Raw genomic sequence first — 16,261 nt, 5'->3', positions numbered from 1 at the left:
AGCTGACAGAATATAAACGTCAGGGAAATGGCACAAGAGAAACTACTCCAACCTTGGAAATGAGTATTAGAAGAACTGTGGCCCTGCTCATATATAAGTTACGTTTACTATACTGGTTCTTCTTACATCTTCAAATTCTTTCCTTTGTTGCTGCAGGCAATGGCTGGCTATTCAGAGGTTACGAAGCAAAATTAAGAAGAGGGTAGATACCAAAGCCAGCAAAGGACGAAAAGTCAGGTAAGTTCCAGTGATGTGTCCTAAATATCCAAATGAAACACAGCCTGATTTCACTTAAGAAATTGTTTACTGAATTTAGTTAAATTTCATGCATATGTCTTCTTGTATCCCTTAAGTAAGTATATATAGTGTACATTACGGAGTGTGTGGTTCATTTTCCCACTGGCAGTTGCAGTGATGTAGCTAGTATTATCCAAATGTATGTAATATTATCCAAAATCTGACAAATATAATTATAAGAATTGCTTTGGTATATTTTCAGTAGCATTCATTTGCTTGTCAAGGATGTGACAAAGACATGTATTGGTGGTGGTAGTAGTAATAGTAGTAGCAGTAGCAGTATTTTTATTTGTACAAAGTTTGTGAAATTCTTGCTTGAATGTCCAATCAATATGTAACACATTACAGGACTTGTAGGGTGTTATGTTGTGTAGGGTCTTATGGTGAGTAAAGAAACAGGAAGGAGTTAAGTTACACAATGAATTATGTGTTATTGATAATATGCCCAGAAATATTAAGGAAGCAGAATACAATGTCAATATTGGTAAACTATGTATATATATATATATATATATATATATATATATATGCTATATAACTAGCAGTGCATCTTCCATCATAGGCAGCTCTTGGCCTGTCTTAAGACTAGCTTGCTTTGCTACCACATGGCCTTCGAATGGAGTATTGAAACAGGCCACATGTATGTCTCAGTATGTCTGCCGAGATAGAGTTGTCTTCATCATGGTCTTCACTTCATGGCAAGACGGTATGAGAGAGAGGTAAAGGCAAGGTGCCCATTTTTATAACATTCTTACCACAAAACACAAACCAATAGGGAGTAGTGGTACAGAATTGACTCAGATTCAAAATCAATCATAAACAGCCATACTTCAGACCAATAGAATAAATTTAGCTATCCTTTCCTAGGCCAGTTATCAGTGAAAGTGCTCAGGTACAACTCATCCCCCTGTTGCTTTGTTTAGGCAGTTTATGGCCTTCCTGAGGGAAATGGCTCATATGCCCTTTTATGTACAAGCATAATTGCCCTTGCCAAGCTGGCTTGATACATGCTCCAAATACAAACGTCTGTCCCAATTATTTCACATCCTGAGTCAGTCTTAAAGATTGATAGTTTGGGGGATAAATATTAAAACACTGCTATCATTGATAAAGTAAATCATGTCTCCGGAATCACTGCCTAATATTACGTTTGCTTTGTCTAGTTTACATATAAACACATACAAAATAGGCTAGCTATCACTTAGGTTTAGGTTTAATAACACAGGGTCAACATTCAATGAAATGTGTATGACAAGAAAAACAAGTCACTCAGCCTAGATCTAATAAAGCTAAAAAACTAATTTAAAAAAATTACAAGTTAAAAATAGACAAGCCATATAAAATAAAATATGTACGTTTTAAAAGAAGTTATAGAGCAATATGAGTTAAATGAGCAGCAAGTACAAATGACAGTTATTGCACAGATAATGTTTTATGAGTACAGATGCATATTCCATAAAGTGCAGATGCATGTTCCAGTCAGTATTCAGAGCGTGTGCAGGTACAGTTTGTGTGTGAGTATTGCAATGTAGATGTAATGCAATGTAGGTGTAATGTAAGTGTATGTAAGTGTTCAGGTGTTGCTGTTGAGCAGACGAATGGCCTGGTGGTAAAAACTGTTCTTAAGTCTTATAGTCTGAGCAGCCAGACTCCTGTATCGTCTGCCAGACGGTAACAAGGAGAACAGCTGGCGTGCTGGATTTCTGTGGTCCTTTATGATGCTGCTTGTCTTACGCAAGCACCGATGGAGGTAAATGTCTTCAATGGCAGGAAGACTCTTGCCCGTGATGTGCTCTGCTGCCTTCACCACTCTCTGTAGTGATTTCCGGCTGCTGGCAGAGCAGCTCCCATACCAGACGGTAATGCAGCCCATCAGCAGACTCTCGACCACACTCCTGTAAAAGTTTGAGGTGATGTTGGCATTCATGCCAAACTTTCTCAGCCTCTTCAGGAAGTAGAGCCGCTGGCGAGCTTTCTTAACCACAGTGTCTATGTGAAGGGTCCACAAGAGATCCTCAGTGATGTTTACTCCGAAGAACTTGAAGCTGTTAACAGTTTCAACTTCTATGCCGCTGATGTAGATGGCCTGGTGTTCTCTGCCTTGCTGTTTCCAATAGTCCACGATCATCTCCTTGGTTTTGCTGACGTTAAGAGACAAGTTGTTATCTAGGCACCAATTACTCAATGCCAGCACCTCCTCTCTGTAGGCCGTCTCATCGTCGTCAGTGATAAGGCCTATGATGGTTGTGTCGTCTGCAAACTTGATGGTGTTTGTGCCGTGTTTTGCAACACAGTCGTGGGTGAACAAGGAATTTAAGAGGGGGCTAAGCACACAGCCCTGCGGCGCTCCTGTGTTTAAAATGAGTGATGAGGACGTGTGTTTGCCGACTCTCACCACCTGGGGCCTGTTTGTGAGGAAAGAGAAAATCCATCTACAGATGGTCGTCCCCAACCCAAGGTCGTCAAGCTTCAAGACGAGACAAGAGACAAGACTTCACCATATAGGATCAATACTGTCACATGGATAGAGCACAGTGAAATTCTTACTTGCATATGCTAATCATCATTGCTGCTTTACAACACCGTAATAAACAGGAATGTTTCAAAAGAGTAATTTTGTAAAAAGCTATTTTGTTTTGAGAAAATAAGAAATTTTCAAGTTTACGGCCTGTAGGTAGTTTATGTGGGGGGAACCCAAAAAAAAAAGGAATAATCTTCTGGAGGTCGGGCCCATATTAATACATGCTTACCCTACTAAGTGAATATTCCAGAAACCCTTCTGCATCAGTGTGCCAACTGGCATTGTTGTGAAGTGCTACATTCAGCTTCATTGAGTTTTTTTTTCTCCAAAGACTCTTTCAGCGCGTTTGCCTATTTTGTTGGAAGATTTGGGCATAAAACAAGTTGCAGCAAAATTTGTGCCTCACTTGCTCACGTCTGATCAAAGAGACGATCGCTGGGTAACATACTGCGCATTGAAGGAGCAGTTGGAGGCAACCCTGATTTTTTTCCAAAATCATAACTATAGAGACAAATTTTGGTGCTATGTTTACAACCCCAAAACGAAACAGCAATCCAGCCAATGGAAAACTGCCTCTTCCCCACAACCCACAAACACATGACTAGTGAAGTCGAATGTAAAAACAATGATCATCTGCTTGTTTAACGTTAGGGTGATTTTTGGGTCCCTCCTCGTATACACACCCCCCATGGCTATGTAGAGTTTTCTTCAGGCACTCTGGTTTTCCTCTCACATCCCAAAGATGTGCAAGTTAGATGAATTCTTTAGCTACTCTACATTCACTCTCTATATGAATGTTATTTCTATTTTGCCTTCATTTTGAGCACTTGTATTTTTTATCTTATATACTGAAAGTGGAAATCTTTGGTTTTGAGTTCATTCAAAAAATGCTTTCCATCAAAACTTCTGTTTAGTTTCCCTGTTCACTTTCTTCATTGAGCAAAAGCATTTTATTGAGCTGCCATAATTTCAAAGAGACATACCATCAGTGTTCAAATCGATGTCATAAGTTAATTTATTAATAGAACCCAGCTGTTGCCGCTTTGCTCTGGAAAGCCTATAATTATTAGCTATCAATATTCCGAACTGTCATATAAAACAGCTTCTCACTTAATTGAGGCATTTGAGAAATTCAACACAGTCTAAAAGAACTTGGTAAGGAGGTAAAAATAATTCTATTTCCATTTTGCTAAAGATTCTGTTGTTTCAGATGTAACATTATAAATGATATTTTATGCAGGGGACATTTAGAAGAGTGGCTCAAAGTGCAGTATAATCTCTGAAGTTATTTCTTTAACCTTTTTACCCTGTGCAGGTTTCATGTTCACAGCAAGTTAGTGAATTTTATGGCACCTATTGCCCAGAGTCCAGTGAATGATGATGCCTGGTAAGTAGTATATTAATAACGTTCATCAAAACACCTTTCCATGACACAGTGATATTGACCTGTTCTTCAACCCATCAGCCTCCCCATCTCTCCTTATCAGATCTCCATTTGTCACCAGCATCAAGAAGCTGGAGGGGTCAGTCAGATTTGGTGGAGAGATCTGGCTGGCAACTTGCTCTTATAATTACTGCACCTAAAACTCCCCAGTCTGTCCTTCAGATCTTTAAACATTTCCTTATTTAATTACAGGATTGAAGCATGTGCTTTGAGTTCTTCTGTCGTAAATTTTCCTTTTGTCTTTGAGAATTTGTGCACAATTTCCAGAACCACTGCTATCCAGTTATTTTCAAAATAAATGACTTCCTGTTTCTCTAGCCATACTGTCACTTTTAGCCAGGTAATGCTATATAAGGAATACCCTCATTTTACATTCTAAGAGGCACTTTCTGTTTTTTTCTTCTCTGTGTTTCTTTATTCCTCACAAAAGAATCCCATTTTTTCATGGCAGACTTAGTTCTGTGCAATTGGTGAAAGTGCTTTGCTGCTTTCTTTTGCCCATAACATAGTCTTGACAGTCTGTTACATGACGTTATATATTCTACAAAAAGTGACACACACCTTACTCAGCTGCTGCTTCCTGATAGTACTGGTCAAGTAATTCTGAATAACTTTTGTGAGCCATTTAAACAAGTTTCCTTAGTTTAAATTAGAAAGTGTAGGTTGCGTTATTTTAGAAATCGTAATTCTTTACTCAATGTAAGCAAAAGTTGTTCTCACGATAAACACAATGTACTGAATATAAAGTATCATATTTGGGATATGAGATGTGTCTTTTGTAGTAGAATTCCTGCTGATTTTTAAGTGAGAATTAAGAGTTCAAAAAATACTCATCTGTACAGTCACTTTTGCTGTCCACTCATATGTGTTAAATCTGCTGAGACTACTTACATAACTCAGTTTTGCTGTTCTGCACATGAACATTTTGCATCCCTTTTTTGCTTTTTGCAAAGATACAACACCATTTCAAAATTATTTTACAGATTACTGTTCTTATCAAGAAGGAGGTGCTCTTCCTCATTTTCTTGCAGAGGCAGATGCCACACTGTGTTCACCTAATTTCTAATCATATTAAATATATTAGTAGCATTTTACTTTCCTGAAGACTTTAACAATGCCAATATGGTCTTTTGTTGCTCTCTTATAGGAGACTTACTCTCTTCTTTATCAGATTACCAAATGAATGCTATACAGTGCCAGACTTAATCACCCTGTTAGAGATTATTGCAGCTCTGCATTACATTAGATTGGCATGAAGAGCTGCCTCACGTGTATGAACCACCCAGCCCCCATAGCTCTAAAGAGAAGGTATAAGCTATGCATCATCATTAAAGATGGCATTTTGTACTCAGAAAGGAGTCATGGGGTCTCGGTGCAGTAATTGTTGCAAAGGTGAACAAGGGCACTTCGGCACCATCAAAGTTTATAGGCTAGAAAACCTTAAGGGAGGCTTGGAAGTAGAAAAACTTTACAGGTTTACAAAGAAAAATTTTTAAAAATCAAATCATTGAAAAGTGCTGTTAAATTACTTTAAAGCAGTAACATTTATTTGGAAGCTTTTTTTCATGACTTGAAAAGCTCTATCCATCCATTTTCTGCATTCGGTTTCATGTGGTAAAGACAAAAACAGCCATGCTTATGATTCCAGTCCATTGTCAGTGTACACCCATGCCTGGCCAACCACCCAAACAGCACATCGATAAAAACTGAGAAGAAACAACACTATCCAGAGGAAAGGTGAGCACAAGGAGTACATGCAAAATCCATACATTATATGAAATTTGAACTGGAGTATCTGCTTTGTAATGCAGCACTGTTACTTGAGATGAAAGAGAAACAATAGAGATGTCTCTTAGCTATGTCTGTCATTCATTACAGCAGGAGCCCTGCCACTGGCTGATGCTTCTTTACCATAGGTGACTACAGGTTGGATTTTGTAACATGCAGATTTGTGAAGTTTGATGTTTGCTTTACTGCAGTTGAACTGATTGGACGAATTGTATCAGTTTTCCCAGTTTTTTTTTTTTTTTTTTTTTAAACCAAAATTTTATTATTACTTGTATTAATGTAAATGTTATGTTATTCCTTAAATATAGTGTTACCTACAGGAAGCATTGCAGCAATCCAAACCCCAGACACAACCACATAGACACAAATTCTGGATTCAGATAAAAGGTTTAGTGCAACTACAATACCTTCTGAAGAGGTTGCACAAGACTTTTTTTTTCCCTCCCTCTCTCCTCCTCCACTTCTCCCAGGTAAGCTTTGCCTTTCCTCCACTACCAACTCCATCTCACCTGGGTGAGGCAGAATGACTCCGTTTTCCTATGACCCAGGAGCACTTCCTGCACCAGGACATGGTCAATCATAAACATTTCCAGAAAGTCCCATTGATTAGGCAGTGTAAAGCCTTGTAGCACCCCCTGGCGGCATCCACAGAATCCAACGCAGCTGCCCTTTGGGACTGCAGTTTCCAGCATACCCTGCCGGTGTCCGAATGTTTACCAAAAGCCAGAGATACTGCCATTTAGCATGTCTGGTGAGAATGTAGTCTTGTGTGATCATCTCCCCACCCCTTAAATTTTCCAGGTAAGGGTCAAGAACCTATACCGACTGGGGTGCAAGCCCATGCATGCTATCCATTACAATAGTCAATGTATTAATAAGACAATCACCCAAGATACCATACTATAACGTGGTCGTTTTATGAATGGGTGCCATTTTCAGAAACCACAGCTTCACATGAAGTGCAGTCTGCAGAGTAATGTTGAATAATTCCACAACTTTAACCAAAGTGTTGATTTAAGAACTATGGCTTGATCTTACCTCAGGCTCATTCTTTGTTAAGGACAGCCAAATAATAGATTAGCCATTTTTAACAAATGTTTGTGTTTCATTAAGAATAATATTATAAAATTAACTAAAACTACTTGTTTACATTTATGAGACAGCACAAACATGACTCTGGACAATTAATTATTATTCCACATCCAGCTCTATGCAAAGAATCACCGTTTCCATACTGTATGGCCTCTACGCATCTCATTTTGGAAGGAAATGGCGGGTGCTTGCCATGTTCTATGAATGTTGTACTTTCAAAGAAACATGCACTTTGTTTAGTCATAATATTATATACTACAATTACAATATTTGCTGACATGCAGTATATGCCTAAAAACCTTTACTTAACATTGTGATCACATAAATATATATACATACAAAATACTTGTGAAATTTTCAGCTTGCATACAGTAGCAATTCTGACTTCATAATAATATTCCCTCAGTATCACTTACTGTGTTCTTTTAACATTAATTTCATTTTCATTGCAGGCTTGAGACATTGTTGAAAAAAATTACAATTCCCTATACTTATTTAAAAAAAAAAAAAAAAGTGAAAATCACTTATGTTCAGTTTACTTACCCTTACCCTTACTTCCAGTTCCGCATATTAAGTAGTAGCAATGAGTCACTTCGACCAACAAGACGGACTACTGCCAGTAATCCTAGGCGACATACCAGTGCACCTATTGGAGTTTTTCCATTCTTTTCCGGTCCTGTACTCACACTTCACATTCTATGTAGAATTTTTCTAAATCTTTAGCTCTCTCAGTTCAAGTAAGCAACTTGCTCAAACTGACCAGACTCTGTCCTTCTCCTGTTTCATTACAGTGATTTCACATTGTTAACATCCTTTCCTATACTCAAATACTTTATTTTAGCTTTTATAATGCAAAAATTGTAGGCCTGAAACTGGACTCCATTGAGGTTCTGTATACATCAAGGTTTAGTAAATGTGCCGGAAATATAAGCAAAGACTACACTCACCCAAGCAACCATATCTTTCAGTTATTGTTATCAAGGAAACACTACCAGGCGGTCACTAAAGGTAAGATCTACCAGACAGAGAAACAGTTTGTCACTGCAGCCACTCTGGTTAAACACCGTCACTGGTTCATTATTGTCTTTTCCTGATTCCTAAACTCCATCCAATCAAAATTACATTTATTTTATGTTTATTTTATATAGGACTTAACTAATATATTACTGGGCGGGAGTGGAATTCTACTTTAACTATATTGTTTTTATATCCGTGTTTACTGTGTATAATGTAGTGATGCTGTCATGCATTGTGAATGGTTTTGTTTAGTACTATGTGCTTGTTTGTATACATCTGCATTATGCCTCACTGGGACTGTGACAGTCAATTCAAAACTTTCTCTTTTCTTTTGAATTTTCTTGCATTATAGTCATTTCAGTGTGTGTGTGTGAATATTTATTTGTTTATTTACTTATATATATATTTATTTATTTGTTTGTTTATTTACAAAGCTTCTGTAAAAAGCCAAATTTCTCCCTGGGGACAAATAAAGTTCTATCTAAGAGAAATTCCCTGGCAACTGTGTTGCTGGCAGTAAAGCTCAAGTTTAGTTCAGTTCAGATCATCCTAAACATTTCTTCATGTGCTCTGGCAGTATCCTCCTTTCCTGATGTGTTACATTTTATCCCTTTGTGCACACTCTTTTTAGCCCTTGCATTCAACTAGAAAGAAAACTTTGGTTTTCTTCCCAACAAATCTAGTAATGTCTTGTCTTTGTAGCCTGTTAAGTGATTTTGACTATTAACACGTTTATGTATTTTTGTTTGTCATGTGGTGTCAGTTTAGGGGAATTTATGCACAAAAGTAATATCTCATTTGAGCGTACAGTGAATGTGTACAGCTAATGTTGTCTTTGTCTCACTCCCTGCTAATGTGTGTTTAAATGTGTAAGCAAAATTTCCAGATGCATTAAGTTTGAAACTTTATGTAATTTCAAGTAATATTTACACTTCTTGCTACTGTCAGTATAATTTTTTTCTGGTTAAAGTTCATGCTCAAGATCAATCATTTCAGACATTAAATTAGTTATTTGTCAGCATCTATCTGAAGCAAGGTCATAAATTGATATTTGTTCATTGCATTAAATATGGCGACTCCATACATTTACGTATATTTCTGTCTTTTTTTTTTTCCTAGGCATATACATTCAGTGAGCTTGCCATCTCTGTTAAATTTTCATACTGATTATTATCAAGTTCTTACCATGCCTTGGCTCTGTTGTTTCTAGTAAAATCTATCAGTTCTTCCTTGCTTCGATTTTCAAATCCTGATTCGCTTTTTTCCACATAGGGTTGCAGGATCAAACTTAAGGCAGGTGCCCTCCCTGGATAAGTTGTCAGTCTTTCACCAGACACACTCATGAACACTTACACTCTATCTACTGTATATGGAAAAAGTTTAGCTGCAAATTAACATTTTATTTTGAACGGAGAGTATAGAAACCTAAGAACCCTCATATGGGCATTGGAGCATTGAGACAACTCCACACAGGGACTGGTCCGATATTCCCAAGTGCATTGAGAAAGAGAAGATAATAATACAGTAATAGAAACATTTATTATTATAATCATTAACTGAAGCTGTGAGGGGCCATCGCTAGTGCCTGTGCTGCCCATTTTTATCAAAACACAATTTGTTCATCAGCTTTTATCTTTTTTTTTTTTTCTTTTCTACTTACCCAGAGTGTATCGTCCATTAAAATATGCTGTTTGACACTTCAGTGCTGAACAGTATGCAAGAGGTTGAACTATAACTCTTTCAAGAGAACAGGTGCTTTTGCCAAGGACTTGCCACTATTCCCAGCTAAGGGCACAGCAGTGTAGAATACTGCCATCTAGTGGAAGAATGTAAGCAAACCTTTTAGTTGGATTACTCTGAGTAAATATGTTTGATTCTGTGCTTGAAACTTGACAGTTGCCCTAGAGTTGAAATTAGTTAGATATTCATGCATTTGTACATTTTGTCACATAATGTGGATGGCTTATCAACACAAGCTGCAATGTTGCAGAGCTGACTTTGCTTAATTGTTATAATCCACCTCATCAGTCAAGGAGGTGACAAAATGGCAGGGCTGAGAAGTTAGGAGTCTCTGCCTTGTTTTAGTGAGGTGGGCCTTGGAGCATAGTGAGCCTCCATGTTGTATGGGTTTAAACTTTGACTTTTGTCATTGATTATTGCTGGATCAGGGTAACAGGCCCACTCTGGATGTTTCATTTTGTCTGGCTAGCAGTTTCATTTACAAAGTATCCTTTCAAACCCCAAATGCTTTCTTATTGGCTTGTACATGAACTGAATTTAACAAACATTTTAATTACAGCTCATAAGTACTCAGCACTGACCCGACAGCACCCAGTATCTTGGCTATCTTGGTACAGATCCCTAATTACTGCGCCTGGGTGATCTTTAGAATGTGACTAATACAAATTGCCGTGTTTCTTAAGTCACCTCTTCTGACTAATAAATTCAGTCCTGTGGTTTATTCAGGGTGGGGCCTGATACAAATCATTGGCTCCCACTTGATCTCAATAGAAGACACCAGAGTTGATTATGCATAGCCTGAAGGGGCTGAAAGAGAGAAGTATTAAAATGTAGTCTTTTCCCCATGTGGCTAGCAAGAAGACAAGGTTAAACCTGCTGGATTGATGAGAGCTACGCTTGAACCAAAAGGACTGCTCATTTAGCCTGGCAAATTTGTGCTATTAAACTGTAATTATTAATTATTCTCTCTACCTAGCAATGTAAAATTTGCAATGCCTCTATTTTTACACTGGAAACAGAAGAGCATTTGAGAAATGAGTTAATCTGCTTGAGTGCTTAGCTTCTTGGTCATCGTAGGAGAAGCTGGACATTTTCCACACAATGTAATAATTTGTTTGCCTTTTGAATTTCCATCATCAACCATTGGTTGCTTGCCAAAATATGTGTGCGTATACATTCAGGATAATACAGTACTCTTAACCTGAATACTAGGTGTTGATTTTTTCATTTTGTACTTTGCTGGTATGGCATGTGCACCTGACATCTAGATCTTGCAGCGCTTAGACAGCTAAATGTCTTCCTGTGTGCTTAGCTCCTGGTTCTTCATCAAGTATCCACCTTCCAGACCCTGCAGTCTTACATTTGGTACACTTAGATGAGATTTTTGACTAGCATGTACATTCTTGTTTTCATAAACTTGAAACAGACATGGGATTATATGAAGAATTTGTGGGTAATACTGACATCAAAGCTAATCATTGTCAAAAGATGACAATCCAGGTTGTAGAAACAACAAGTGAACAGATGTTTCACACTGTTGTGTGGCTGGTCATTGACTTTACACTAGTCTGCCTGATCATGTCTTCGTATTCTAAAATATCAGTTTCTTACTACTTGATCATTTGGAATCTTTAAATGTGTTTTTCCTTTCACAAGTCAGTCAGACTTCACAAATAATTCTGCAGTGTCTTTTTTAATATATAAGTGGATACAAGTTAAATAAACAGATCATTGGACTTTTCATGTATTCCTCTATCAACTAGTTTATACATTTATGTTGTTATTTATTTATTATTACCTAAAGTACATTAGTGCCTTGCAGTGGGCTTAGAACATCATCCAGGGGGGTTTCCTGCCTTGTGTTTGTACTCCCAAGATAGGCTCAAGCCCCATGTAGCTTTTTCTTGGGTTAAGGGGGTTTGAGAATCTACAGCGGTACATAGTATGTACTTAAAATACAGTATACAGGTAAAATTTCATTAGAATGAAGTCCTCGGGACTGACAAAATAATTTGTTATAATGGAATTGGAACATAGTGCAAATTTTGGCACATATAGTACATTTGGCAAAGTTAACTGTGGAATGCAGAACTCAGTGTCATTTTCTTCTTGTTAGAATCAGTGGCACTGAGAAGTTTCAACTTTTTCTGTGAAGTAAATTGCTTTAGGTACATAGACAGTGCCCCTTGGTGTCCATAGCACGTAGTCAGTATTATTAGACTTCAAGATCAGCTAATGGATTGACCCACTCTCTCTGGCTACCATCTGTTTTTTGTAAGTCACCCTTTTTCTGACCCGGAAAAGTTTTACATAAAAAGATCATGATAAAAAGTTTGAGGAAATGGAAGTCACATTCATAAATAAGAATTGTTGGATGTCTAAATTTGCGAGGACAGAATTCAAAGATGCATTCAAATCTAACAGTTGTGTGTTTTTTTTGTTTTTTTTTTATAAAGATTATGGTGGTTCACAGGATAAAATCTGTGTGAATTTAGGAAACTTGCTGAAAATTGGTTAAGTACCATAAACACAAGGTTTATGCAGGTTTATGCAGTGCACTGCAACGAAACTCAAGAGCTCCACAAGTACAGCTGCAGTCAAATTTGACTGACAGTCATCCCACCCCCAGGTACATCCAGAATGCCTCTGTTGTACAGTAACCCTTGTTGAGCTGTACTTCAGCAGTATGGTGATTATCAAGTAAACCAACTGGCATAAATGTGCTATCTTATAGGCATTCAGCGGAGCTCCTGAATTGTATTTTTTTGGGCCAATTACAGAAGAAATATATTTGTATTGCTGCATTCTTGTGAAAAATTACCATTGTTTGTAATGAAGTTTGTCTATAAAATGGACTTTCCTATAATTTTTTTTTTATTTAAATGGAATTTGTTCTAATGAAATTTGACCTGTATGTACTAATGTCAAGGGATTTGATGTGGCTCAGATACACCCATAGTCCCCTTAGAAACCCAGAGCCACAGAAACCACTTACATACTCAAACTCACTAAAAGTGAAGTGTACAAATTTGGAGAGAACATGTCAAAGCTGTACAGTGAGTGTACTTGGATTTGAATTGAAATTCTTGAAGCTATGAGTAGGGCTAACCAAACCACTGTGCCAGCTTTTTTTAAGGCAGTTTTTAATGACAGTTATAATTGTTTATTTGCAGAATTCAGGTAAACAAAATTTGCTAAATTGATTTAAATTATTCTTAATATAAGGAATTTGAATGCACCTGAAGAAAATGTATAGTGATTGACAAGCAGACTGCTCTAGTCTGTGATGGATACATCTCATTTTTATAAAAATTAATAAAATCAATCAAAAAATGGCCACTAAGTCTGTCGTAAAGCTTTATCTGTAATTCCTTCACATGATTAATGCAGTTTCATACTGATGTCTCTTTTTAACTCTTTTAACTTTAGGCAGGTGCAACAAACATGGGTGTATGTCTGTAGTAAACACTGTGAAAGATGGCATGGCTGGACTGGAATCCCACCCAGGATGAACCCTGTCTCTGTCAGGAAGCTGGCATGGTGTGCCAGCTGGCATTCTGGTGGTGTTGGACAGAAGGTCCTTACACAGCCGGGAGGCCAGCACAATAGAAGAACAGGGGGAGACAGCTTGTCAAGACTGTATGCTTCCCTGACACACTAGGTGGCATCACTCCTGGACTGGTGCCCCCATGCACACACCCACGGGGCCTTCTGGGAACTGTAGTCCCATTGGATAGCCCAGCTGGGTTCCATTGGTTCCACAAACGTAAGATGCAGGGAAAGAAAAATCCCCACTCTGGGAGGCTTTTGTCTGAGCCAGTAGTGCTTCCTACAGACAATGTCTTGGCACCGGAAGTACTCCCAAGTCCAGGATAAAAGAGGCCACCTCACCTTACTTGGGAGGTTAGAATCAGGAGGTAGTGGACAAGGCTTGCCTGGAGGAGAGTGGAGGAAGAGAATTGAAGTTGTGGTTGTGATTGACATTGTGCTTTTGGAGGAAGGGAATGTTAAAGGTACTTTTGTATAATGAAAGATATATTTTATTGGAACTCTGTGCACTTGTGTCTGGAATCTGGTGCAGTGGTAGCGCTGCTGTCTCGCAGTAAGGAGACCAGGGTCGCGTCCTGGGTCCTCCCTGCATGGAGTTTGCATGTTCTCCCCATGTCTGAATTGGTTTCCTCCCACAGTCCAAAGACATGCAGGTTAGGTGAATTGGAGACAGTAAATTAGCCTTTAGGTGTGTGTGTGTGTGTGTGTGTGTATTCGCCGTGTGATGGACTTTGCTCCTGCCTTGGGGTCTGTGCTAGCTGGTATAGGCTCCAGCACCCCCTACAACCCTGCTAACAACAAAGCAGGTTGGAAAATGACTGACTGACTTGTACCCACACAAGAATTCAGCCTTGATTCTTTCAAAGATACTTTCTGAGAGTTAGGAGAGTGTGCGGCCATCATTGTGCATGGCTGATATAGTGCTGCCATTGCCTCTTCGTTCAGTGTGTTATTCTGGCTTTGCAGCCACACTGAATTAGAATTCATTGGCAGTTCTTATTTACTGTCTGTATAAAGTATGTATCTAGGCTTTTCACAATTTGAGAGGTTTTAGACTGAATATGTTGAAGCAAGCATTCCATTGTAAATGAAACAAGCCTTACAGCAAGTCAGGACAGCTGTTCATAAAGGAAGAATACAGTGTCAACATTTGTGATACTCTGGAACCTTCTAGCCCATTCTCTTCCTTCTGAAACTATTAAAGCTCAGTGCTAAGTTGGAAAAAACTAATCTATACTAATTAATAAAAGGCAAAGCCCTCACTGACTGACTGACTCATCACTAATTGTCCAACTTCCCGTGTAGGTGGAAGGCTAAAATTTGGCAGGCTGATTCCTTACAGCTTACTTACAAAAGTTAGGCAGGTTTTATTTCGAAATTCAACGCGTAATGGTCATAACTAGAACCTCTTTTTTGACAATATACTGTAATGGACGGCAGCTCGATGGCCGTGGGAGGCGGAGTTGAGTGTCACGTCATCACGCCTCCCACGTAATCACGTGAAAAGACTGTGAACGCAGTAGGGAGAAATGAAGGAAGAGCTGCAAACAGCGAAGAACAAAAAATTAATTAAACAATTGAGAAGGGAGCGGAACAATAAGAAGCGAGCGAGTGAAGCATACAAGCATCTTCATAAGGGAAACAAAGCACGGTGTAAAACGTAAGTTTAAATTAAGTTTATTGAAACGCTCCCGTTGCGGATTGCAATAACATATTCGCGAGATAAAAGAACGCAGTAGGGAGAAATGAAGGAAGAGCCGCAAACAGCGAAGAACAAAAAATTCATTAAACAATTGAGAAGGGAGCGAAACAATAAGAAGCCAGCGAGTGAAGCATACAAGCATGTTCATAAGGGAAAAAAAGCACGGTGTAAAACGTAAGTTTAAATTAAGTTTATAGAAACGCTCCTGCTGCGGATTGCAATAACATATCCATCCATCCATTTTCCAACCCGCTGAATCCGAACACAGGGTCACGGGGGTCTGCTGGATCCAATCCCAGCCAACACAGGGCACAAGGCAGGAAACCATCCTGGGCAGGGTGCCAACCCACCGCAGGACACACACAAACACACCCACACACCAAGCACACACTAGGGCCAATTTAGAATCGCCAATCCACCTAACCTGCATGTCTTTGGAATGTGGGAGGAAACCGGAGCGCCTGGAGGAAACCCACGCAGACACGGGGAGAACATGCAAACTCCACGCAGGGAGGACCCGGGAATCGAACCCAGGTCCCCAGATCTCCCAACTGCGAGGCAGCAGCGCTACCCACTGCGCCACCGTGCCGCCCTGCAATAACATATTCGCAAGATAAAAGTTTAATGAGAAGACACGAGGTATAAACGAACCACACGCCGTAGCGCAACGTTAGGGGCAACAGTTTCAACCATTCTGTGATCTGCTTCTCGCAACTGAAAGACGGCACATGGCGGATGTTAGCAGACTTGCTGACCGCAACGTTAGGGGCTTCAACTCTGGCGCTGACGATAGAGATTCGATTCCCGAGAGGGGATGCAGTGAGTGTGTATGCCTGATGAGCCCAGAATTAGGGAGAAACACGTGTCGCATACTCCTTGCATTATTTGAAAGTAAACTATTAAAACCATTCTATGATCAGCTTCTGGGAACAGAAAGAGGGCACGTGGCGGATGTAAGGCGACTTCCTGACCAACCACAAGCGTAACCTGGCAGGTAACCACCCATACAGTCAGATTGTGATTCAGAAAATGAATGCCATGAATGTAATTACCACGATCTACATACTGTCAAATAAACGAAACACACGCCGTAGCGCAACAGCTGTGAAAA

At 39.1% G+C, this 16,261-nt stretch overlaps 1 protein-coding gene across 1 annotated transcript in view; it reads left to right on the top strand.

Annotated features, from left to right (window-relative positions):
• The window catches only part of aatf (apoptosis antagonizing transcription factor), a 165,284-nt gene that overhangs the window by 123,167 nt on the left and 25,856 nt on the right, over positions 1–16,261 (top strand). The window contains exons 10-11 of the mRNA XM_028807067.2: positions 157–237; positions 4,134–4,205. Coding sequence (XP_028662900.1) covers positions 157–237; positions 4,134–4,205 — 153 coding nt within the window. The remainder of the gene's footprint in view (positions 1–156; positions 238–4,133; positions 4,206–16,261) is intronic.

This window comes from Erpetoichthys calabaricus, chromosome 8 (assembly GCF_900747795.2).
Source record: "Erpetoichthys calabaricus chromosome 8, fErpCal1.3, whole genome shotgun sequence".
Classification (NCBI taxonomy): domain Eukaryota; kingdom Metazoa; phylum Chordata; class Cladistia; order Polypteriformes; family Polypteridae; genus Erpetoichthys; species Erpetoichthys calabaricus.
This window is presented reverse-complemented; position numbering and strand designations above follow the sequence as displayed.